Consider the following 24,667-nt stretch of genomic DNA (forward strand, 5'->3'; position numbering starts at 1 on the left):
GATCATCTCGGGAGTAGTGTAATATGTCCCTAGACCTAAGTCTATCAAAAACTTTCTCACATACGAAAGCCAGCTATTTTTCAGTGAGTGGTCTAAGGACATACAATCTGCCATGATTTGCCTAGTTAGTGAGTTTTTTTCCGATAACCAAATTTGTCACCAAAGTAAAAGTGGTTGGATTCTTATCAGGTCCACCAAGTACAGGATCCCCAGTTCGATATGGCATGCGAACATGGAGACAGATTTAGGTGCCGCTAGTAAGAATCTCAAAAATGAGTTCTCTGCCACTTGCAAGGGACTGGTGTTGGCATGCCCCCACACGCCCGCCCCTTACAGGGCTATTGCCTGACATTTAGCGTTATAGATTTTTAACAGTTCTACCGGAGACCTTTTGCCCAGCTTTTGAGAAAAGTTTATGAGAGCTATAATAGCTCTCATAAAAAGATGTTTTCATGCCTCAACTGCGGCTTTCCAGTTCAATTTATCATCAATTATGATGCCTAAATAGGGATACTGGGCCGTTGTTTCGAGTTTTGGTTTGCTAAGGAATATGTCTTTAGCCCCTTTTTTCCCTGTGCCTGCTACCATTACGTAAGTTTTTTTATGTTTATATGTAAATCTAGGCTCCCCATAAAGTCTGCATACCTGTCCAGAGCCTTCTGTAGTTCACGCGGGGTGCGGGCCAGTATCACGGCGTCGTCCGAATAGAGCAGTTAGTATCGGGAAATCCGCAACCCTAGAGCCTAAGTGTCTCTTTACCGCCAACCAGGAAATGCGTGTATTCATTTGGATGGGGTCTCAACCTCTTGTGCAACCAAGGACCGGCTGGTGCCTCTGATTTCTACAGTTCAGTAGTTCATACGGTCTTGTTGGTCTGCCGTTTGTTAATTTAGGAGAGAAGTGGCTCAAGCCGATTTTAGAAGGGATTAGAACAAAAAGAAGCATTGACCAAGTTAAGGAAATCTACCGCATATGTTGGAAAGGTGCCAGTATTACTATATTCCCCCAACGTTGGGCAAGAAGAGCAACACTATGGAAACCTTTTCAGTTTCTAGATTGTGAATTGATTATTGGTGGTGATCTTAATCTATTCGTGCACAATGATCTGTTGTGCTGGGTGCTTTAAAATTGTAGGCAGACACACTGTGCCTATTTGACATGTGGTGCATAAGACACACCAGTAAAGTTACTTATCCATATTACTTTGCAGCCCTCATAATGTACGCTCTTACACCCTCAATTGTGTCGTCCCTTCATCTGCTGTTACTGGGTTCGCTATCATTGGAGCTTTGTGTTGTGCTCCCCTGAGTACAGAAACTGTGTGACCATTAGACTTGAGTGGAATTTTGAATTCTGCTGGTGGAATTGGAGGAATTTGGTAATACCGTGTTACTCTTGTAATGCAGCATTACTAATAAATTCCACCTCTAGGCCTGCGGAATTAATCTGCAGTGTTTGTGTTTTGTAAACAAGGCTGGAAGAGTGAGCTGTCCCTCTATATTTAAAAATTACTGCGGATTAAACTTTAATCTGCAGTGATTTTGAAACATGGAGGAGTAGCTCCCTCTTCTGGCCCTATTTAAAAAAAAAAAAACTGACTGCACTAGTGTGCTTACCCTTTTAGCTCCCTTACATATCCTGCGGAGTATGTAAGGGCGTCAAGGAGTATGCACTAGAGTGCATGCCCCTTGGTGCCCTTACATATTCTGCAGTGATTACTGCAGAGTATGTAAGGGTGCCGATGCGTATGCACTGCAGTGCATGTAGAAGCGCTATTTCTTAGCACAAAATGCATCCTCATATGTATTTTGGGACGCAAGGGCGCATTTTGCGCAAAGAAAATAGCGGGAAAAGCCCAGTTCTACGCGTCACAAAATTCAGCGAAATCTTGTGGAATTTTTATATAATTCAGCTTAATCAAATTTTACCAATTCCGCCCACATCTAGAGACCATACATTGTTCTTTGCAGTGCTTAGAGCGAACACTGTAATTTGAAAAAGTAAGCCACCACGTATAAAATGTCAGTAAGCAGGGGTGAACTGCGACGCAATGTGACATTAAGGCAATGATTAGGAATAATCTTTTGACTTCAGCCCGCCAGCTTAATAAAGTTGTAGATACCGTCTGAGTGAGTGATTGGAGACCCTCATGACCTAGAAGCTCCTCATACAGAGGCCCAGAACCTGTTCTCAAACTTAAGAGGCCAGACCTGTGCCCTGTTTCTGAAAACAGCAGAACGCCATCTTAAAACCCTGCAAAGGTACTATGAAGTGGGATAAGGGAGGGAAGTTGTTGGCTAGGATAACCTGTACACAAAAGCCCACCACTAAAATGCAAGCCCTTCTAGATCAGTGTGGGTACTACCGTTATGATTTTGTGAAACAAACCCACATTTAAATGTCGTGATGGATATGCCTCACAGAGGACTGAAGAGACTCCATAAGGTCTACAACACAGAAGGAGGAAATTTGAGAGCCATAAATGCTATGTAAACTTTGAAGGTGCTGGCTCCATCCATATTCAGTGTGATGTTTAAACATGTACTTCCGTGTTATTAGATGTATGGATTTGCTCATTCTATTTACTTCAAGACAATTACTGAATTTGTGATGGAAGCACTAGTAGTCTGTTATCCTGAAACAAGACATAAACTGCATTGCCTGCAGATCCTACAGACTCCTACCCCTCCTCAGCATCGATGTGAAAATATGTATTTAAGTACTGGTTGTAACACCGTTGTCTCTATATAGTGCACCAAAACGAGGTACTCAGCAGAGAGTCCAGCAAACTCATATTGGTTTAAGAGCAAACAATGAGAACGCTAAATGCTCTCTTTTCTGGCAGTGTGGGTGTGCAATTTAGGCTTATTAGTGCGTGGTATTAGATGTACTCACAGAGGCAATAAATGAGACACACACACTCAAAGAATAAATCTGAGACCAATTTAGAAAAATAACTTATTTTTTATATTAATTTTGATACCAAGAACGTTGTAAGCAAGTAAGTACTTTAAAAATGGCGACTTTCACGTGTAAAAAAAAAATTTCTGTTAAATGGGTCTTTTACGTGTAATGCTTTCCTATGGGAGAAAAAAGGAATATACGGTGTACAAGTACTTGCAGCAGGTTTCTGGGGGTCCCCTTCAGGACTTAAGGTGGTAGAGCGGATAAGGTCCAAGGTACCACCAGCAGTTAGAGAGTTTATCTGTCCAGTTGCAGAGGTGCTAGTCAAGTTGATAGCCTTATGGGCTACACCAATGGGGAGAGGAGGTGCCACCTACTAACGGTCTGCATAGACGGACTTAGGTACAAGTTTGGGAGCTCCCACCAGAGGGGGGGTGGTGACTGGAGGAGGAACGCTCGGTTCACAGGGGTCTTGGTAGCAAGGGAGCATAGTCGGTTCTCGAGAGCCCAGGCCAGGGTTCTTGGGTGCAGAGGGGTTAGGTCGGTTGGGCTGTTGTGTTGCAGGTCCTTATGGTTGTCGGTCTTGCCAGTTGAGAGTGCAAAAATCAGGACAGATGGGCCACTCTGGAGGTGAGTCTCTGTGATGCTGATGTCCCTCGACGGCTGCTCATGTCCGAGTCTGTATTGGACTCAAGCAGGCTTTGGTTGCTGCAGGGGGTCCTTTACCAAAGGTATTGGTGCTGTGCAGCTCCAGTTCGTGCTGGCGTCTTCTCGGTGGGGTAGATGGATCAGACCTTCTGGAGCACAGTGACCTTTTCCTTGGCGGCTGCCACATCGGTATTACCAGGGAGTGGCAGTACTGTAAACTGGACTCTGCTGTTTTGGTGCCTGCGAATTGCAGAGGAGGAGCTCCTCTACTCCAAGGGAGATTGCTGGCAATTTGCAAAGGGCTGACAGTGTACCGGGGTTCTTGGTAGAGTTTAAGCTGAAGTACGAGTTGGTTTCTTCATGATTGTCGAGACTGGTGCAGGCAGGCAGGCAGGGTTTGGTGCCATAAAGGTCCAGAACAAGTCTTCAGTTCTCGTTTTCTTGGCTCTTCCTTGTCCTCATCTTCTGGGTCTGTAGAGTCTGCGTTTCTGGTTTCAGGGGGGCCACCTAAACACTTAAATGTGTTAAGGGAAGTGACAGGTGGTAGCCAATAGGCTTCTCACCTACAGGGTGACTACACCCCCTACAGCACCACTCCCTGTGGGAACTGGACATAACCCTGACCTAGTGAACCTAATTCCACCAACAACCAAGATTGTGGAATTCTAGTTTTTATGTACACATCAGGTAGTCCAACATAGGGCTGGAACTGCCCTGAAAGCGAACACTCATCCGGACCAGCTAATTCTCCTGCCTTTCAATGTGTCAAATGGGCCTGGGGCAGGAGGTGGCATTTCCCTTGTCTGGGGGAAGCCTGGGTTGTAAATCAAAGGTGGCAGAGGTCTTTGGAGCCTCCTGTCTGGATATGCTGATTATTAGCCATCCTGCTTGAAGGAGTTGGCAACGCCTCCCGCCAGAGCAGGTATTGTTTGTGCCCTCAGACAGCGTGGACCCTCACCTGCAGAAGATCAGAAACCTGTCTGTGATGACGTTTTCAGGTGGTACCTCTAAGGTACTCTCTTTGGTGCATGTATTGATAAATCCATCACTGGCTTCAGTGTGGATTTATTAATAGGAGATGTTCGATACCATACATCTTTGGTTTCAATCAAGCCATTGTGTATCTCCGGAACTCATAATCACCAGTGCTCAGTTCACTGGCCATGTCCAAGAATCAACCCGGACATCACAGGGGCATATCCGCTCATGTAGATATGTCCTCACAGGTAATATAATGCACCCTGCCATAGGGCTGATTAACATATATTGCATGCAGTGTCTGCAGGCATGGCACACAGGAGGTGTCATGTTGTGTCTTCACTTTTGTCTGCACCATGTCACGCAGCTTGCAGTGGCAGTTTGCACGAGTGAGGTGGGGGGTCCCTTAGGGGGGCACAATATATGCTGCACCCCTTAGAGACACCCTTTAGTGTTGTTGCCCTAGGTACCAGGGGTACCATTTACTGGAGACTTACAGGAGTGTTAAAGGTATTTCCTATTGGGAGGAAAAATTGTACAGTTTTAGGGAAAGAGATCTGACACTGGGGACCTGGATAGCAGGAACTCAGTGCTGTTCTGTCAAAATTGCATCATTTACCAGGCAAAAAGTGGGTGTGACCATGTCAAAACGGACCCTTTCCTATACTAGTTATATGACCACGCTCACTGATGCCTTTTTGGTGCACTAGGGCCATTCTGGCGTAATTTGCTGTAGGAGACAAGCAGTGAAGAGACCAAAAAGAGAGGTGTAGAGTGATAAAATTGCACTATTCTCCTCAAAGACTGAGATGGTATTCAAATGTATTGAAATTAACTGGAGATTCAGCGAATTTATACTACACTCTATGTGCGTTGTTGAAAATGTTGGATCCTGTCATTGGCAAGCTTTTGAACCTACTGGTCAAAAAAAATCAACAGTCCCCGTCCTTAAACGACTATGCTTCAGAGGGAAGCCTGCTCTAACCCTATTATTCGTCAAAACTGTGAAGTAGCATGGCCCCCACTGTAAGTGGGCGAGAATCAGTAATTTATTTAGGAAGGAAAAATGCATAGACTTAGTCAATGTTAAACTGACATACACACAAAACGGCAGCGATTAAGATTGCACAAATACATTTAGAAATTTCAGGTGACAAATGCCTGACCCTGAATGACAGGGATGCATTGTAGACCACCCAATTGAAGATGTAGCTCGCCACTTCAAGGGTTGTGATAAAGTTGTTAGAGGCAGACTATAATGAAAGAGATGTTCCATTATTTCCAAAAGCGACATTGACTTCCAGACCTGATCATTTGAAAGCAATAGAAATCCTTTGTGTAAGAAATGTGAACAATGGACTGAGGCCTCACACAATTTCATACATGAGAGCTTCAGAACATCAAAGTGTATTTAGGTGTCATTCTGCAGCAGTCAGACTACATAAGCTCGACAAGGAGAGTAATCTTTGTTAGAAAGGATGCGTGGTTACAGGCATATTACACTATCTTCCGTTCTAAACTGAAAAATTTTGGAAAGATGTGATAAAATTATTAATGATACAGTAACTTGGAGGCTAATCGATGGTGGTTACCTGAAGATGGAAGAGGTGTTGCTCCGCGGCTAGGGCGACTGACTCCGGAATCTGGGGATCACGGTTCGATCCCCGGCACCAGAGGCGGATTAGCCCAGCACCATGTGACTCTGGGCAATAGCTTGCTTAATCTTCCCGACGGCCCCCAGCGCCTAGAGACCCTTACGGGTGATTGTGCGCTTTACAAATGTGGATTATTATAAGATGGGGTACTTTGATAGATGGTGGTTTCATTGATGCTGCTTGCAGGAAATAGCAACATATTGGGTTAAAATAGCCTGGCACAAAAGAGTATCAAATACCTGCCATGGAATTTCTGCAATATTTACAACTAAAACATGCCTTAAGGAGACATATCCCAGATGGGGAGCAATTAGCGGAATGCACTCCACTTACCAGCTATTTATTGTTTCTATATTCAGAAAGTTTGAATGCTGTGAATGAGAGCAGTGCAACATGTTTCGAATTGTCTTCGAGCACAGGCTCTGATGACCTCAAACAAAAGGCTATGAGATATTTTCATTCATTCATTCAAAAAAAGTCTTTATTAGGATTGTTCATCTTAAAAGACATATAAACACACATTTTATCTTGGACACCATAAAAGCTAGTATTAAATACACATTTATGATAAAATACATAAATACCTATAAGAACAATTTTAAAAAAACGAGATATTTTCCATAGCGAGAGCAGTCTTCCAGTAACTCCCAGGTGCCTCGATGTTCCCACAGGATGTGAAGGCATTCCTTGAAAGTGTTTTTGATTTTCAATTTCATATCTCTGAGTTGATGCATGTTGTGTATTGCATACCCAGAAATACTGAAAGTTAACTCGATTGCATATATAGTTCAGCAACTGTAAATCCTGAGCCAATTTGTTTTCATTTTACAGGCAGTTGTGGAGTCGCTCCTTAGGATGTTTGTTGGGACATCCTGAAGATCACACCTTTGCTCTCTGAAGTTACGGGCTCAGGATGGTTCGGCTCACAGTTGAGCTCATTGCAAGAAGCAGTAATTATTTCAAAAACAGGAAAGATGAATCTCTGGGGCAGTACCTAAAAAAGATCACACATCTGAACTTCTCCAATAAAAACATCGATGAAATCGTAAGTATCTCTTGCAGAGCATTTTGCTCGTTCAATCTCAAACTCAGACTAGTTAATGTTTTTTTCTTGCAGTTGTGAGTCTTAAATATATATGAGTTACTATTGGTCAAATCACAGACATTGGTACAATGCTTGATTGAATCCTTACATAACCTTTATGACAATATAATAACATGGTGTTGTTTGTGAAAATTTGATGTAAGCATATATATGTGACTTTTTCTTTTCCAAAAACCTTATTGGCATCAGGTAGTTGGCATTGTCACATAGGGATTTAGATTTTCAGATTTTAATAAAGTGTATAGTTGATTAAAACCATTACACCAAAATACATTTTAAAAACATTACAGTAAGATATTTACATGCTAAAACGATAAATGATTTAAGAACAAAGATGTTTCACGGTAGATCAGTAGAAAAAGTGCCTCTAGTGGGGAAGCTACTTCATTTCCTGTGTCACTTACACCTGTAGTTGTTCTGGTTTAAACTCACTGACTGAGCTTTTTCCAGAATCAACTGTGCAGTATCAATTCTGTCTGTCCTCTGCTTCGTTTCGGGCCATTTCATCGCGGAGGGGATCCGCGCCTACTCTCCGGCCCACAGCAACTTCAGCGGGGGCCGTTCCCAGAGGATTCCTGCACCAGCGTTTCTCCTGCACAGCAACTAGCAATTTGCCAACAATTTGCTAAAGCAGTCAGGCCCAGAAGACATCAGGAGTCACTAGGACAACAGGCTCTCACTCTCTCATCCCCGCTCTTGCCTCTGCACTAATTGATGCAGTAGGTCTTTCTGATCCCAAACAAAGCCACCACTCCACAACTAAATGTAACTGAATTGAATTGCATTGTTGTAATGGCAATCGCAGCACTTGGGTAAGATCCTTGAGCATCACAGCGCGTATACTATCTATTGTTGCTGATCTTTTAGAAATGTTTTTATCCATAGCTTGTTTGCGGGGAGTGTTCACAAAGAGATCTGATTGGGTTGTTTCGAATTGGAAGGCAGGAGGATGCCTTTGTTATGCACTTGTGGTAGAGGATTATTTTTTTTTGGCAGCTAACAATGCATTAGCCTATGCAGGTTGTCTCCTTCAGTGGGGAACGAGGAGTACGGGGCGTATGAGGGCGTAAAACAAGTGACCTAACCAATTTCTAGCGGTCTTGCTCAGGGCTCCATACCCCAGAATTCACAGGGCCCCAGGAGGCGGTTCCGGCAACGTTACAGCAGCACATCTGTGTTGGCCCTATAAAGCACATTCCAGACTCCTGCGGTGACAGGAAGAGGCAGGACAGGCTGCCCCCCTTGCCTCCTGGTCAGTTTTAATATTTTCTAATTTCTCATCTCTTTCTGCTGCCATTACATTTTGCAAAACCCGGTAACTGGCTCCTCTGTCTATACACCGGAACCAAGCACCACATCCCTGTGCATCACTGGCAAAAGAAAAGAGTATGAGCTTATACTTTGGAAAAGCTCAACTGTCTGTAAACCAGGGAGTAAGGAAAAAACTAGTGGCATCTCGACTTTCATTCGAAGCTACCAGCAGTCACTAATGTTTTGCCGCCAACCCAGGCATTCTACTTAAGTCAAGTGCAAAGAGTGTTAAGCCCCGTGGTGAACGTTGACTGTTCAAACAGATTTGCCGCTCTGGTAGATCTGGAAACGGAAACAAGTCCTAGCCAGCTATGCCCCCATCCCTCTCTGGTAAATGGCAAGATTGAAGCAGTGTTCCCAAGTCAAATCCACTTACTAAGGGGAGAAATTGATAGCTTAAGGGGGCCGTTGGAAAAGTTGTATATGGTCCTCAATGAGAAAATGGATAAATTATCTAACTAACTTAACCAATGCTGTAACGAAAAAAGAGCTGGTCTAGACATCTACCAAACAACAGGTTGCCCCTAGCACAATGTACCACAGAGACACGTCAAGTACTCCACCTAATCACAAAACCTAACAGGCACCCATAGGTTGCCTAGGGATTTAAATAGAGAAATTTATAGGTCTAATAGTAGTGGCCCATTCGACAAACATATATTGCCAGGCCATATATTACGATGTTCTACATAGCTCTTCCGCTCAAAGAACCTTGATTGATACCACCCCTATCACCTCTAAACATTTTGATATCTATTTGCTGAATGTGCCCCAACTCCTGAAAGTTGCTTATAAATCTTCTGACTCAATCAACAAATTGACCCACTGATTGAGACATGTCAGGGGCTGTAGATCAATAATTAGGGAAGACATATTATAGGCCACAGGTATCCGCTCGGGCAGAACACATGTGACCGCATATGTCTCAAACTTAAGTCTATCATTCTAGCAGATGAGTTAACATCATTAGAGCTAAGGTTAAGGCTGCGGACTAACTCATTAATACATCTTAAATATAACATCCCCTATAGCCAACCAGCGTGCCCATTTTCCGCGCCACGTGAAAGATCTTAGTGCCCTCAGCCCTTGGCACCTATAGCGGAGTCATCCTATCACACAGATCTACTGACATCAACTATGCCAAAGGGGCCTTGCATAGAGAAGGCCAAAGCCAAGTAATCTAACAAAATTCACCCATGTGAACGAGCTCAATAGGGCGTGTAGACCTAGGAGAAAGGTGGCGAGGTCTCTGTCCCATCTTAAAGACGCCCTTGACGAGGCCCCTGGGCACCTCCCATCAGTAGGGCTTATTGAAGGGGACAATGAGATGAGGGACTCATATCTTTGTTTTTTATCTTGGAATATTGCGGGTATTGGAACTAAACTCTCTGACCCTGAATGCGGAACATTCATAGATCCGCATCATATTGTTCGCCTACAGGAGACCTGGGCAGTGGACCCAGTATACAGGAGTGGGTTCTACACCTAAATTACGGGGTTCCAGAGGATCTCCTCTGGATTCTCAGAGTATTGCATACTGACACCTTTGCTCCAGTAAGGTGGAATAACGTTGGTGACCGCACAGAAAAGATTCCCATCAGAAGGGGTGTCAAACAGGGCTGTGTACTTGCTCCAACCTTATTTAGTATGTATATTAATGGGGCAGTGAACTGTGTCTGTGCAATTGTACATGATGCCCCAAAACTTACTGGTATCCCAGTCCCGATCCTAATGTTTGCTGATGACACGCTACTTATTTTCCAGAATCCAGATGGGACTGCAGACTCGTTTGCAGCTTTCTGTAAAAACAGAAGCTTAGAAATAAACCATGACAAGTCCAAAGCTATGGGGATTAATCCTCACATGTCCTTTGAAGGAAAAATGAGAATTGATGGTTCCCTGATACAGTAGACTGTCCACTTCGACTAACTGGACATAAGGATGTCAGATTCTCTAAAATGGGGGATGCAAATAGATAAGAGTAACGTCGGACTAAACCAGTGCGCACTCTTAATCAGAAGGAAACACAAGTCCGCGCCAGAAGGGGTCGTGTCACTGGCCCCAAAAATCTGTCAAGCCACCCCAGTGTGGACCGCCCTCTACGGGGCAGAAATTTGGGGCTACACTAATGCATCCGTATTATCTATTGGGGAAACCAATTTATTAAAGGTCTTGTCAATTTGTTGCAAAACGCCCCATTGGTTCCGTTGAGATTCGAACTCGAACTTAACCCCTTCCACTTGGTATCTTTTCTCAAACCATTGTTATACTGGATGATGGTTTGGTCTACCCCGGAATTAACTATTTACAGAGAGACACTCAGGGACCTGATTAATTGTGACAAACTTGTCCTCACCCCATGGTTGAAGGATGTAAAAAAGTAGTTTGAACTGCTTAATTTGGGAAACGTATGAATTAGTCCTGAAGAAGTCACTAAAGGTGATCTGCTGCTTTTGAATAAAATCTAGTGGGATGGGGCTTTAACTAGGTTCTGGGTTGAGCACAGGGAGGGGTACCTAACAGGGCAATTCCTGTTTCTCAAATGTTTGCCCAGTTTTGAAATCTCTTTGGACAAGATTTATCCTGCCGGGGCAAAACCTCTGTATTTCAAGTTCAGATCTGGCACGCTACCCTTAAGATCCTTTACCTGGAGATAACTCAAATGGAGTGTGAGCTAGAGACCTGCCCAGTTTTGCCTGTCGTAAAAAGGAAACAGAGGTCCGCTTTCTGCCCTTTTGCTCCAGATATTCTATATATATATAGTATTTGCGATCTCACGCTTCGTTTGGGGGGCTTGGTTGATACGAATGAAAACAGGGAATCTGTAACCATTATTGCTACTGCTCATGTATGAGGTATACTTCTTACAAATCCAGTACTAATAGCCTAAATTGTTTCTACTAATTGATTTTAATCTTGCCTCTTTCTATGAGAACTTCTAAAATTATTTATTAGGCCGGGGCACTTAATATCTATGGACATTATGAGAGGGATAATCCTTCTCTTGGTGTGGCCAAGGTACTCAACATGGCAGACCACGTTATAGCCAAGTCTTAGGCTACAATGGAGGTTTATGTTGATAGACGTAACTGTTTTCCCTGAGGTCCCCTCCCAGGCTTATTGAATGATTACTGGTTATCATAATGTTTATATATTTGTCTGCTCTGTGTTTTATTTATTATAATGTATTTATTGCAACTGCACTTTTGTGCTCACCAGACCGAAATAAGGTATATTGATGATGAACTGTGCAAATGTATTAACACTTATGTTCAAACGAGTATTTTAGTGGTTGAGATCCTGTATGAGCTCTTGTCTACAAGTTCTAACTCCGGCTTGGTTAAAACAGACTCATAATAGTTTTGTTTCCTTTCCAGTAACACTAGGTAAACAGTTAAATTGGGAACAATCAACTCTTTACTGGCTCTGCAGAGCCTGCATTTGTCCCCTTTGTCTGTCCTGGACCAGGTAAGGATATGAATCTGGTTGGGCTGGTCACCAAACCACAGGCACATGAATGCTAACTTCAGATGGAATGGGCATCCTTGGTCGAAATAAGACTGAGGTTTTAAAACTTTGTAGGGGTTAATAACTTGTCAGGCATACCTTTTCATAGCCAGGGTTTCTTTATCCTCCTGAAAGCAAAGTGACTTGGTGTTAGAATGGATGTCTGGATTTGCAAGTCCCATATGTTTTCTACGTGTAGGAAGTGCATTGCATTCTTTAGATAGACTTTTTGGGTTGCCTGAATTTATTTCCTGCCAGACTCAGGCTGACCCAGTTTTGTTATCGGCCTGGCGGAAGGAGTGACACATTTTCAGGAATGCTATTTTAATAGCCCAGTAAAATTTCATGAGGCCAAATTAGAGGCACAGCTGGCCTGCTAGGTGTAGTTAGGCAATTTAAAAACTGAGCGGTAGGTCTTGGCAGTTAATAGGTCTAAAAAATGTGCCTTTTTCTCTCTCACAATTTCAGAACCAAATGCTGTAGTGGGCAGTATTTTGGCTGCCATCACAGTCCCAGAAGACCGAGAATGGGGCCATGCAATATTTTTTCAAGCTGAATATATCTTGATGTTAGAGAGTCAGACTTAAGCTTCATGCCCTCCATATATGGGATGAAGGACCCTCCAGAATCAAATACCACTCTAAGATATTTATACTGTGAGGTGCACTCAAGATGAGATCCGCCGATGGACCAGGCCCTCGGAGATCTAAATTTCTTAGTGATTTTGTACTACTTTAGTTTTATAGAGCTTCAATTCAAATTTATTCTGTTTTTAAGAGAAAAGTTATTCAAAGGGTGCTGTAATCCTACCGGGGCCAGAATCATTAGTAGCAGGTTGTCTGTGTTCAGGATGTGTGTCATAGGTAAACCACAGAGTTTTGTGGGAGTGAGCATTTAAAGAGCTTAGAGCATGTGATAGGTCTGAAATGTATAAGTTGAACAACATCAGGACAAGAACACATCCCTGCTTCAAGCCCGTTGTAGTATGTATCTTCCGTGAAAGTTTAGCACCGTCTCCTAACTTCACCCGGAGCCATGTGTCAGTATACAACAGTTGAATCGCCTGTAGAGTATTGGTTGGGATCCCAGCAAGCGTTAATTTCTGCCATAATAATTCACAGGGGACCATGTCGAATGCCACCTTAAAGTTCATGAAACATGCAAAGCGTTGTTCTTGTGGTAAGGGCAGATCTCATACAGATATTAAGGGCAGTTAAATTTGACAGCATGCCCTGCCCTGTGCGGAAACCAGATTGATTCCACGGGATAAGGTCTGGGGAGTTGGTCCATGTTGCTAGGTCCTGTAGAACTAGACTTGTAAAATATTTGGCGTCAATATCTAATGAAGCAATTAATCTGCAGTTACCCGGATTGCTCTTCCCTCCCCTTTAATAAATTGGAAGTATTATTGATCCATGCCATGAGTCCGATAACTGGTTTGCCAGCACTGAAATTCTATAAAGGATTAAGAATTTGTAGCCAGTATTATGTTGTAGTGAAAGAGTGTAGTGGGAAAACCATTAGGGCCCGTCTTCCCTGCTCCCTGCTCTTCCCTGCTCTTGCTGATGATATGTTCAAGTGTTTTCAAATTTCGGTCAGTGAGCGCCGGGCATCCGGTGTCAGTATTAGCCAGTAATGGCAGCATGTTTGTTCGACTGCATGTCTCTTGTGTAAACTAGTTTTGCAGCTGCGAGGTCGGGTCCTGTGTATTTCCTGTGGTGCTGTATCATTTTAAATCGAGTACTTTATTGTTGTCTAGTGTTGATTCTTTGACTGGGTTATGATTCCTCAGATACTGAACTCGTAGTTCCTCAGTGACGTATGAATCGCAGGATGATGATGGATCTTTCGATTTCATTTATAATTTTGAAAAAGGCTTTAAGATTCTTTGCCTACCATGAATGCAGGACCTTATGCCAGAATTTCTGAGTAATCTTTTTTAGCTACCCACACAGCCCACTTATAATTCTGGTGCATACTTCTTATTTTCTCCTGCTGCATTGTATTCATGATATTGTATTTTAGTTTTCGGTAGTCTCTGTTAAGTGATTTCTTTGCTGAGATTAGCTATTTTGTTATCCAAGGGTGAGATTTCCTTTTGGTGGTCACCTCGTGCCCCGAAACATTGCTCTTACAGTACTTCTTTAACAGGGTGTCGCAATATTGAACCCACAGTGTTATCGGATTATGTATTGTGCTCTAGAGCTCATCAAGTAGCTCAATGCATGTTTGCTCTAGTTGTCCATGCAAATTTCCCTAGCCACCTCAGCCTTCTCCAATGTTGTGTCGTATGTCGCAATAAAGATCTTAGCAGAGTGGTTATCACCTGGGCCATGTTTTAGCATGATTATCTGGATGTTATGACTACTGTCCTTGTGTTCCTCAATATGGAAGGTCCCAATGTGCTTGTTGAAAGGCAGGTTGTGGCTGAGTAGTCTATTATGGATGCCGACCTGTGTGAAATGTTTGTCCAGGACTGGGCCGATCCTCTACCATTTTTAAGGTGCGAATAATGTGATTGTTAAGAAAATTTGCAAGCCCCAGGTATCCTTCCTTCTTGATGCAGGAATATCTGCTCTTGAATAGTCCAGACTAAATTTTGTGCGATTATGTTTTCATCCTGTATTTCAGATTGGAGCAGATTAGAATGAAAATCTCCGGATATAATCATGGGCTCTGCGTCATTCTTTGTCACCAGGTTAATTATTGTTTCTTCATGGGGCTTCATTGCAGATGCCTTGGCTTCAGAGCATGGGTTAATGTATACATTAAGTAAGGGGAGTGGTTGTTTTACCTCCTGCATTAAGTTATCGAGTTAAATAGCTTGGAGCCAGTTCTGTGCGACATTGATTTGCTCCACCCTAATTTTAAGAAGGCCTGAAATGTCTATCGCTAGACCACCTTTAGGTCAACCTTTGGGCTTTCTGTGCGTACCTGGGAAATTTCTGCTCTGCAATGTATCCTGCAAGGACGATTTGGAACTTCCACAGGCACTGAACAACATTGAGGTCGGCTTTTTTTGTTGCTTTTTGTTAAAGAAAACCTGCTATATTCCATGAGCAAATATTGTATGGGCATATGTGTTGAACTGGCTGAGGGTACTGGTGCCCCACTGTATGGAGTGCAATCTCCTGATAATAAGTCCCTGTTACTTTTCAGGGGCTGGGGGGAGCCAGGACCAATCGTGTTGTGCCAGAGGCGTCTGCATGGTCAGATGTGACCCTCCTGTTACCAGAGGCTCGCCAGATAACAAACCCAGGCTTACTTTATCCTCAGTAAACTGGCCTTCAGGCCCACATACATTTCGTAGTACTGAAAAAACAAGCGGGGATGCCTTCTTTGATGGTAGCAGATAATAGATACCTCAAATGCTCCAATGGATCATGCTTTGGTTTTTAAGGGGGGGCTCTTTCAAAAATGGGCGGATAACAATTGGAGGAAAATGTTGTCACCTTGATCCCCCCCCCAGTCCCAATAAGTGACTTTGTCTTGAAACACTTTTTGGGCACGTTCTAGTGTTTCAATTGATATCAGACCTGGCTCTGTTAACTGCATTCACCTTGGTTTAAGAAATGCAAAAGACTGGATATGTTCTGAATTGATGTTTTCTAGAGTCTTGCTATGCTTTAGTTGTCTTAGCACGTTGACGCGATTCAGCACGTCATGGCTTCTTTTTGAGACATATAGTGGAATGAATAATCATTTCATGTCAGTGATCTATTGGTTGACCTTTGTTGCTTTGCAAAGAGTGGTGTATTTCATCGCCTAGTATGTTACTGTTTTCTGCAGAAGCCGTGATAAGGTGCCCTTTGGTGGCTTTGATTAGCTGGGGATTCAGGGCTTTGTCGAAAGGTTGAATTGAGCATGGGTTTGTTTCCTGTACAGCAACAGTAGAAACGGCATTGCCATTCTTATTAACAATGGGGTGATGTGAATAAGTGAAGCACATTTGAGTGCTCATCGACTTGGCTTAGTTTCCTTTTCAGTCCATGAGCCTGCCTTATCGTCTTTAGGCAAGGTCTCCGCTGTTGTCTTAAGAACAGGAGGTGGTTAGTTAGTACCACTTACCACTGAGTGTTTCCTAATGCCTTTGCTCATCTCATTCTCCCTTTCCTGCGTACCCTTTTCCTGGGGATATACAATGGGGGTTGGTCCTGGTGTGTGGGTCTTAATTCGGATAGGATGACCTTTGATGAATGTCGGAAACAATTTCCTTTGAGAATCCATGCCCGTTTGTGTGGTTGCATTTTGGCAGCGTTTTGTGGCCTTGCACAATCTTTTGCATTGTCCCTTTATCTTCTGTCTTAACGGTATCGCCGTCAGCCATTCTATGGAACCTGATAACAAGTCAACTGATTTTTTTATTTTTATTGTATTTATCATTTTTCCAAAAAAGGTAAACAGTGCTGCACAGATCATAGGTATCGATGTACGTCCACATCATCACAGATCACGGAGTAGGCAGTTCAAGCTTAAATGTATGAGCAGATATAACTATCAATCAGAGGGTAGAAAAGGGGGCTAGGAATATTGAGACTGAGCACAGCGAGGCATAGAGGGTTCCATATAGATATATATAGTAAAACAGACTAAGGTCAGGAGAATGAGTCATATAATGGGCAAGCAAGTTCAACTGTCGGTGTCTTTGTCAACATCAGGTTCCAGTGTTAAGAGGTAGTCCTACAGGCGTTGCCAGATGTCCTTAGGTCTGGAAGTTAGAGGTTGTAAGGAGGCATAAAGTTCGCTGGTAGCATAACAGCAGGATTTCTCTCAGCCAGGCATCGTTGGTAGGGACCCTGTCGCCATCCCAGTATAGAGCTATTTGTCGTTTGGCCAGCAGCAGCATCCCGGACTTGGGAGCTTAACATAGCCCAACAACGCTATCAACGAATCGGGTCAGCTGTTTAATCAATCATGGTGGAAATCAAAGCAAAAACAGCCCCCCAGAGTGCTTAAATAACAGTACAATTCCAAGATAAGTGTACAAAATCGGCCTCGTCTGCCGCACATTGATGTGATCCATCCTAGCCAGCGCTTTTAGTGTAGTGTACACACAGTGTAAATACTTATAATAAAGCAACTTATGTCCGTGATTGTGAGAGATCAATTTAGTTTGCGTACAAAAGTAGCGCCAGTCGCACAGGTCGTATGCAGGCGCTGGTAATAGGTTAGGAATGTCTGGGTAATACCAGCATAATCAGTAGTGGTCGCACTGCCGTTCACCACTGTATGGCATGGCCTACCATTCTGCTCCTGGAATATAGGTTGTTTGCAGACAAAGATCAAGGACCCCGCTGTTGTACAGTATTTAGGAGCTTTTGACATATTAATGCTCCCGGAGACCTGGGCCCAAGGTAGTATTCCACTAATTGGATATGAAGAATTCTGGCAGAGAAAAGCAGCACTTTTGGAGGGCAAAAGGCAGCCTGGCAATCTATATTAACACCAACTTATCAGCTGCGGTTACAGAACTCCAGATGGATGATTCATGCCTCCTGGCTTTGTGAATGGACAGGTGGACTACGCACCTACACGAAGTCCTTGTCCTCATAAATATGTATGTAAATCCCGAGAAGAAAGCTGTAACAACAAACAACAGAAAGGCTTGCAGCACAAATGTTTCATTTAAAAAATACATACCATCCATTGTACTGGCCAATCTCAGGAGACTTCACTCTCAATTTATTTTATCATCCAAGTGAGAAGCATGCGGAAGTAGTTGGGCATCTCCCAGTACAAAATATGCCTCCTCAAAATCGAAACGACAAGATAGGAGAGGAACTAGTCAAGGTTTGCTAATTAGTTGGCCTACTTGTTCTGAACAGCTGAAAGCCAGGTGATATATCCCTGCTTGGACCAGAGCATCAGGCAAGTTGGTCTCCTATATAGACTACATGCTGGTGACACTCCCACTTTTCAAGCAAGTGCGGGACTTTAGAATATCCCACAGCGAGGAGAGTGATCACCCACAGCTTATTACTGTAGGCATATCCCTACATAAACACAATGTTGTGACAGCCTTACAGGGAGAAACTGACACTCTAGAAACTTACCATTTTTTAAAAAGGTCCAAGAGTAGCCCATAATACAAATATAAGCGAATGACTGATCAGAGTATCTGAAATTTTAAAGGAAGCTCTCATGATGCACCCAGTTTAGATCGGTCCCAAAAAGACAACGGGCCACTGGGTCATTAGTGTATCCAGCATACACACCAGCGGAGATAAGAAAGATTATGAAAAAATCATAAGCCGATTGCGACCCTGGTCCACATAGGTTGCCATAAGCGCTCTTTAAACAATTGACTTTGAGATGGGTAACCTTCATGGCAGCAATGTTTAACCCCAGTCTGGCCAAAGAAGGTATCTCCGAAAGGTGGAACGGCTCAATAATCCATCCCATCTTTAAAGGGGGCGTGGCATCTTCACCAAGCAATCGCTTAATTGTGCTTCTGGGCATGGATCTTAATTTCTTCTCCACATTGCTACTTCACGATTTGGCGACATGGGCCATGGGCGGAAGACTCCTACTCAACCAAACCGGATTCACAAGGAGTCAAGGCACCTTAACTAACCTCATGGCAGTGGGTTTGATACTCAGCAGAGCTAAGGCCCCAGGCACACCCCTCTATATGTGTTTCTTAGACTTTAAAGCAGCGTTTGACTGTGTCCCATGCAACAGGTTATTGGTCAAACTTCAACAATGGGGAATTTCTCCCAACAATCGGCAAGCAATTAGGCTGCTATATTCAGGCACATGGGTTAAGATAAAGATCGGAGATGGTACACACCTGCCAAGGGAAGTGAAAACATCAGCCTGCCTAAAACAAGGCTGTGTTTTAGCACCTCTCTTATTGAATCTACATATTGCAGACCTCTCTGTAGAACTGGGTGGGCAGACATCCCACGTCCAAGCCTGAGTGGCCAACATTTGTCAAATATCCTGTATGCTGATGATCTGCTACTTCTTGGAAACACTAGACTAGGCCTACAGGACTACCTCGGATCATATGCAGAGGATAATTAAGTGGAAATAAACCGCAAAAAAAGCAAAAGTGATCTCATTGAATCTTAAATAAACGCAAATGGCAACTTAGCATAAACACTGTTGATGAAGTACTGGCCAGCTTGTACTTGGGTGTCGAAATAGATGCGAGAACTATGTTTGTACCACAAACGAGGCGATGAAGGGAAAGGCGCAGGCACTCATTCTTGATTTTATGGGCCACTTACCTTTTGGGGAGAGGATGTAGCCTTACGGCTGGAGCGGCCACTCTCGAAACTGGGGAACCGGGTTCGAGTCTTGGCAACAACGCTCAACATCCTGTGATTCTGGGCAAATCACTTAATCTCCCAGTGCCTAACAAAAATTAATGTGTCCTTCTGTAACGAAACTGGTGCTATGTAAAGCGCTCTGATACCCGATGTCTTGGGTCTAGTTCACTCTATATAAACTAAAACAAAAAATACACTGGCAAGGTCCATTCAGGGTCATAACCTGAAGCCATTGGTAGCAGTAATGAAGGCTAAACTGTTACCAACTCTTTCTTATGGTTCGAAAGTAACGATAGGCGCTGTCTCATTGATAAAATCATGATAAGATCCTATAAACACATTTTTCTGGCTACCCAGATCGGCATTGCCCACCCAAGTTATGCTGGAGTTTTCATTGACGAAGCAGACACTTGCCAGGCCAGCGGCATATATCAAGTGCTGCCATAAACTGTGGTCAGCCGCCGAGGGCACACTGGCTAATTTAGTCTGGTCAGAAATCATTCTTCAAAGGGGGAACAGTGAATACAAAAAATATATTGAAAAAAGCATTAAGATGCTCAAGCTGGGCGGTCTGTGGAACACCAGTATATCTGGTCAAGCTTTTAAAAGAGCAGTAAATAAATCCATTAAACTGCAAAGTTGGACGAATGATAAAGAAAAAGCGGTCGCACAGGTGGTTGGTGCTGAAATATTATGTTGTACAGAAAGAGTCACCCCTTCTGGAAGCCACCTACCACCGGAAGAAAAAACAGAGCATATTGGCACTACGATTCTGTGATATTCAATTTCCTTCCAAAGTGGAGGGAAGATGGCCAAGGAGGAGACAAAAGATTTTGCCTATGTTATCCAGCCGACGAAACCTTGCAGGACGTTATATGTATCTGCCCTGCCCTGGCCACACAGAGAAGAGGTTTGCTGATTTTTTAAAATAACTTGGGGATCAGGTCCTGTAGATCAGCATATGTGGCGTCACTGGATCCAAGGAACATAACGCTAAACATTAGACTGGTACAGTTCCTGGCCATTTTTAAATCCCTTGTCAAGGCAGATGCATGGATACAGGTGGGGTTAGATCATGGGTACTCACAAACTTTCTCTCGGGGGCCAAATTTACAGTTTGGTTTGTGTCCGAGGGCCGCATCTGTGGGGGCGGGGGTCCGTGGGGGAGGGGGCGGGGATAGAGCAACAACATAAAACTGACCATGAGGTTGATCACAGGTCCCTGCAGAGGACGCCTTCGTCCACTGAGCCGTCCCAGCATACACACATCTCTCTCTCTCTTTCTCTCTCGGTCACCCTCCCTCTCTCTAGCTCTCTCTCCCTCTCTAGCTCTCTCTCCCTCTCTCCCTCTCTCCTATCTTCCTCTGTCTCACTCTGACTGTCTCACTCCCTCCCTCTCACTCACTCTCTCTCACTCTCACTCTCACTCTCACTCCCTCCCTCTCACTCACTCCCTCTCCCTCACTCACTCCCTCTCACTCACTCACTCCCTCTCACTCACTCCCTCTCACTCACTCACTCACTCTCACTCCCTCACTCCCTCTCACTCACCCCCTCTCCCTCTCACTCACTCCCTCTCCCTCTGTCACTCCCACTTACTCACTCACTCACTGACTCCCTCTCACTCACTCCCTCTCAAACCCTCTCTCACTCCCTCCCACTCACTCCCTCCCACCCACTCACTCTCTCCATCCCTCTCACTCACTCCCTCTCACTCACTCCCACTCACTCACTCCCACTCACTCACTCCCACTCACTCCCTCCCTCTCACTCACTCCCTCTCACTCTCACTCACTCACTCCCTCCCACTCACTCTCTCACTCACTCTCACACTCACTCCCTCCCTCTCACTCACTCACTCCCTATCCCTCACTCACTCCCTCTCCCTCACTCACTCCCTCTCACTCACTCACTCACTCCCTCTCACTCACTCACTCCCTCTCACTCGCTCACTCCCTCTCACCTACTCCCTCTCACTCACTCCCTCTCTCACTCCCTCCCTCTCTCTCTCTCACTCATTCTCACTCTCACTCCCTCCCTCTCACTCACTCCATCCCTCTCCCTCCCACTCACTCACTCCCTCCCACTCACTCACTCACTCCCTCCCTCTCACTCACTCCATCCCTCTCACTCACTCCATCCCTCTCAATCACTCCATCCCTCTCACTCAGTCCCTCTCACTCCCTCGCAGTCAATCCCTCTCACTCTCACTCACTCTCACTACCTCCCTCCCACTCACTCACTCCATCCCTCTCACTCACTCCATCCCTCTCACTCACTCCTTCTCACTCCCTCCCTCTCCTTCCCTCTCACTCACTCCCTCTCACTCACTCCCTCCCTCTCATTCCCTCCCTCTCACTCACTCCCTCCCTCTCATTCCCTCCCTCTCACTCACTCCCTCCCTCCCTCTCCCTCCCTCCCTCCCACTCACTCACTCACTCCCTCTCACGCCCTTCCTCTCACTCCCTCCCACTCCTTCCCTCTCACTCCCTCTCACTCACTCACTCCCTACCTCTCCCTCCCTCCCTCCCTCCCACTCACTCACTCACTCACTCCCTCTCACTCACTCCCTCCCTCTCACTCTCTCTCACTCCCTCTCACTCTCTCTCACTCCCTCTCACTCCCTCTCACTCACTCTCTGTCCCCCGCTCCCTCCCCTCCCCCTCCCTTTCCCTCTGTCACCCTCTGTCATCTCACCCTGCCTGTGTGCCAGCCGGGGCACACACACACACTCACAGCCGCACCCGAGCACTTCACAGGTCTTCAAAAGACCATTTGCATATTAATGAGGCCTTTGTATTTCGCCTCTTCTTAGACCCCTGCAGCTTTACTCTGGCCATTGCTAGGATCGCCCGGCCGGCAGCCCCCACAGAGCAGCAGAGTCTCTCGCGCTGCTACAGACACTTAAAAAAAAAAAAAACGTAAAACACAGGTATGATGTCTAGGGGGTCCGCGGGCCGCCAGGGAAGGCTTGCCGGGCCGCCCCTGGCCCGCGGGCCGTACTATGAGTACCCCTGGGTTAGATGAATGGGGAGAAGGCTCCTTACAAGAACCCCTGTATGTATTTATGTTATGACTTGCTGCTAGGGACAATGGACACTTGGTGCTTCCTATCCCATCGAGATGAGTACCAGTTTGACATTACCCTATCTATTCCTTTGGCTGTTAGCACCTTTTGTGCAAATGTGCACGTTGCACATATGTATTTATGTTAAAGAAGACCCCTCACAAGAATCCCGTATGTATTTATGTTATGGCTGGCTGCTAGGGACAATGGACTCTTGTTGCTTCCAATCCTATTAGGTTGAGTACTAGTTTGACATTACCCTATCCGTTCCTTTGGCTGTAAGCACCTTATGCACAAATTTGCACTCTGCACATATGTATTTATGCTATAACAGGCTGCTAGGGACCAGGAACTCTTATTGCCATCAGGTTGAGTACCAGGTTGATATCACCCTATCTGTTCCTTTGGCTAAATATCAGCACCTTTTCCGCAAATTTGCACATTGCATGGGCTTCCGCCAGTTTTAGACATCAATGTTGGCACTTTGCACTTTATACTAAACTTGCCTACTGTAGGCCCAGCAAATTTTGTATTAATGGCCGTCGTTCAAAATAGAAAGAATGTTTACACAATTGCTCTATATGGCATATCTTGCTGGCGCAGGTAACACTAGAATCAGACAAATTGTTCTCTTTGCGTAATCTCCCACACTCTGTAGGCCTGAGCTGCTTTTGCTGTAGTGCAGGTTGCTATGAGACGCCAGCTAGGACAAAAAGCTAACCAGCTCTCCTGCCAACGACAAGAACAAAGAACTATATGGTTTCAGGGGGCGTGGCTAGCAGGCCATCATGGCGGACGGAATCTGCTAGAGCTCCGGTGCCGCCGGGAGAGAAGACACCCTGACTGCCGTAATAGGGGGTGGCTCTGCGCTGACAACGGTCGGAATCTGCTGCTGTGGTGCTCCGACCAACTCGGCGAAAGTTTGAAGATCCGAGGAGCCGGGGTCGCTCGGCGGACGGTGAGGAGAGGCCTGAGGCCTAACCCCACGCTGCAGGCCGGGGCTTCGAGTGCGGGCCTTGCCCGGATTGTTGGACGCTGTGCGGCGCGGCGCCTGGTGGCCGCTACGGCGCACTTGCCTGACTTGTTCCCCTGATGCAGTCGGGGACGAAGGTGTATGAGATGGGGTCGTCCTGCGTATCGGAGAAGGGATCTCGCTAGCCTGGGAGTGGACGCCCCGGAGGAAGATCTGGCCTGACGAGGTGAGCTCCGACTGCGGGAGGCCCCGGGACCGCGCCGCGCCTGCAATCCTGACCGGAGATCCGGTGGAGCGGCGGCGGGTGGGAGAAGCACGGCGACGCAGTGGAGGGTGGGGCCCTGGCCCCCTCCGCTTACCCCTCCCCCCTCCCCCACCGACAATGCTGAACATGAGAGGCTGGGACGGCGTAGCTGGACAAGTGACGACGGCCTGAGTGGGGGGCAGCAGCGCGGGGAAGGCCATTGACACTACCCTGAGCGAAAGAAGGAGCGGAGGCCGCCAGCCCTGAGTGGCGCCACGCCAGGGGTGCAGAGCCGGGGCTGACCGGGGTCAGACCTAGCGTGGCCCCGTGAATAAGCCTAAGTGGCGGACCCGGGCATGCAGACGATCGCCATTGCCGCCCTGGGCGGGAGTCGCACAACGGCTTCACCTAGGAGTGAGGAGACGGTGAAGGTTGGCTACACACCCCACGGGCTGGCTCCTGGTGCCCTACTGAGGTGGTGAGTGCGGCCTGCGAGCTCACGGGGAGAGGAGATTTGACTGTTTACTGGCCGAAGACCTGAGAGAATGCTGTGCTGCAGCGACAACTCGAGTGGAAGTGGCATAAGAAGTGACGGGCGCCCGCTCTGCCTCATAGTCCCGGACACTGTGTGGACCTGCAGACAAGAACCATGGTCCGAAAGGGAATGAAAGCTGTGGACGGCAAGGAGGGGACAACCGTGGGCCCTTCTCTGGATACAGGCCCGGGAGGATCCACACCACTGACACTGAACTCTACCCTCTCTGATGAACAGCAAATGGACAAATAATGGTTAAATAATTATTTCAGAGAAAACTGGGACTCCACCTCCTCTAACCTGATAGTGTGGGACGCTATGAAGGCTGTGATAAGGGGAGCTACAATTGGCCGACTGGTGGGGGCCCGACAAGAAATTCATGGAAAACTCTGCGAAGTGGAGAACCGCCTGAGGGAGCTAGAGACGGAGGCGGGAATAGACCCTGGGCGCAAAGGAGACTTACAAT

General features: G+C 45.6%; 1 protein-coding gene across 1 annotated transcript in view; it reads left to right on the forward strand.

Annotated features, from left to right (window-relative positions):
- PPP1R42 (protein phosphatase 1 regulatory subunit 42) overlaps window positions 1-24,667 on the forward strand; it is a 541,010-nt gene that overhangs the window by 182,381 nt on the left and 333,962 nt on the right. The window contains exon 4 of the mRNA XM_078687204.1: window positions 7,017-7,230. Within this exon, the coding sequence (XP_078543330.1) occupies window positions 7,099-7,230 (132 nt within the window). The 5' untranslated portion in view covers window positions 7,017-7,098. The remainder of the gene's footprint in view (window positions 1-7,016; window positions 7,231-24,667) is intronic.

This window comes from Lissotriton helveticus, chromosome 4_1 (assembly GCF_964261635.1).
Source record: "Lissotriton helveticus chromosome 4_1, aLisHel1.1, whole genome shotgun sequence".
Lineage (NCBI taxonomy): Eukaryota > Metazoa > Chordata > Amphibia > Caudata > Salamandridae > Lissotriton > Lissotriton helveticus.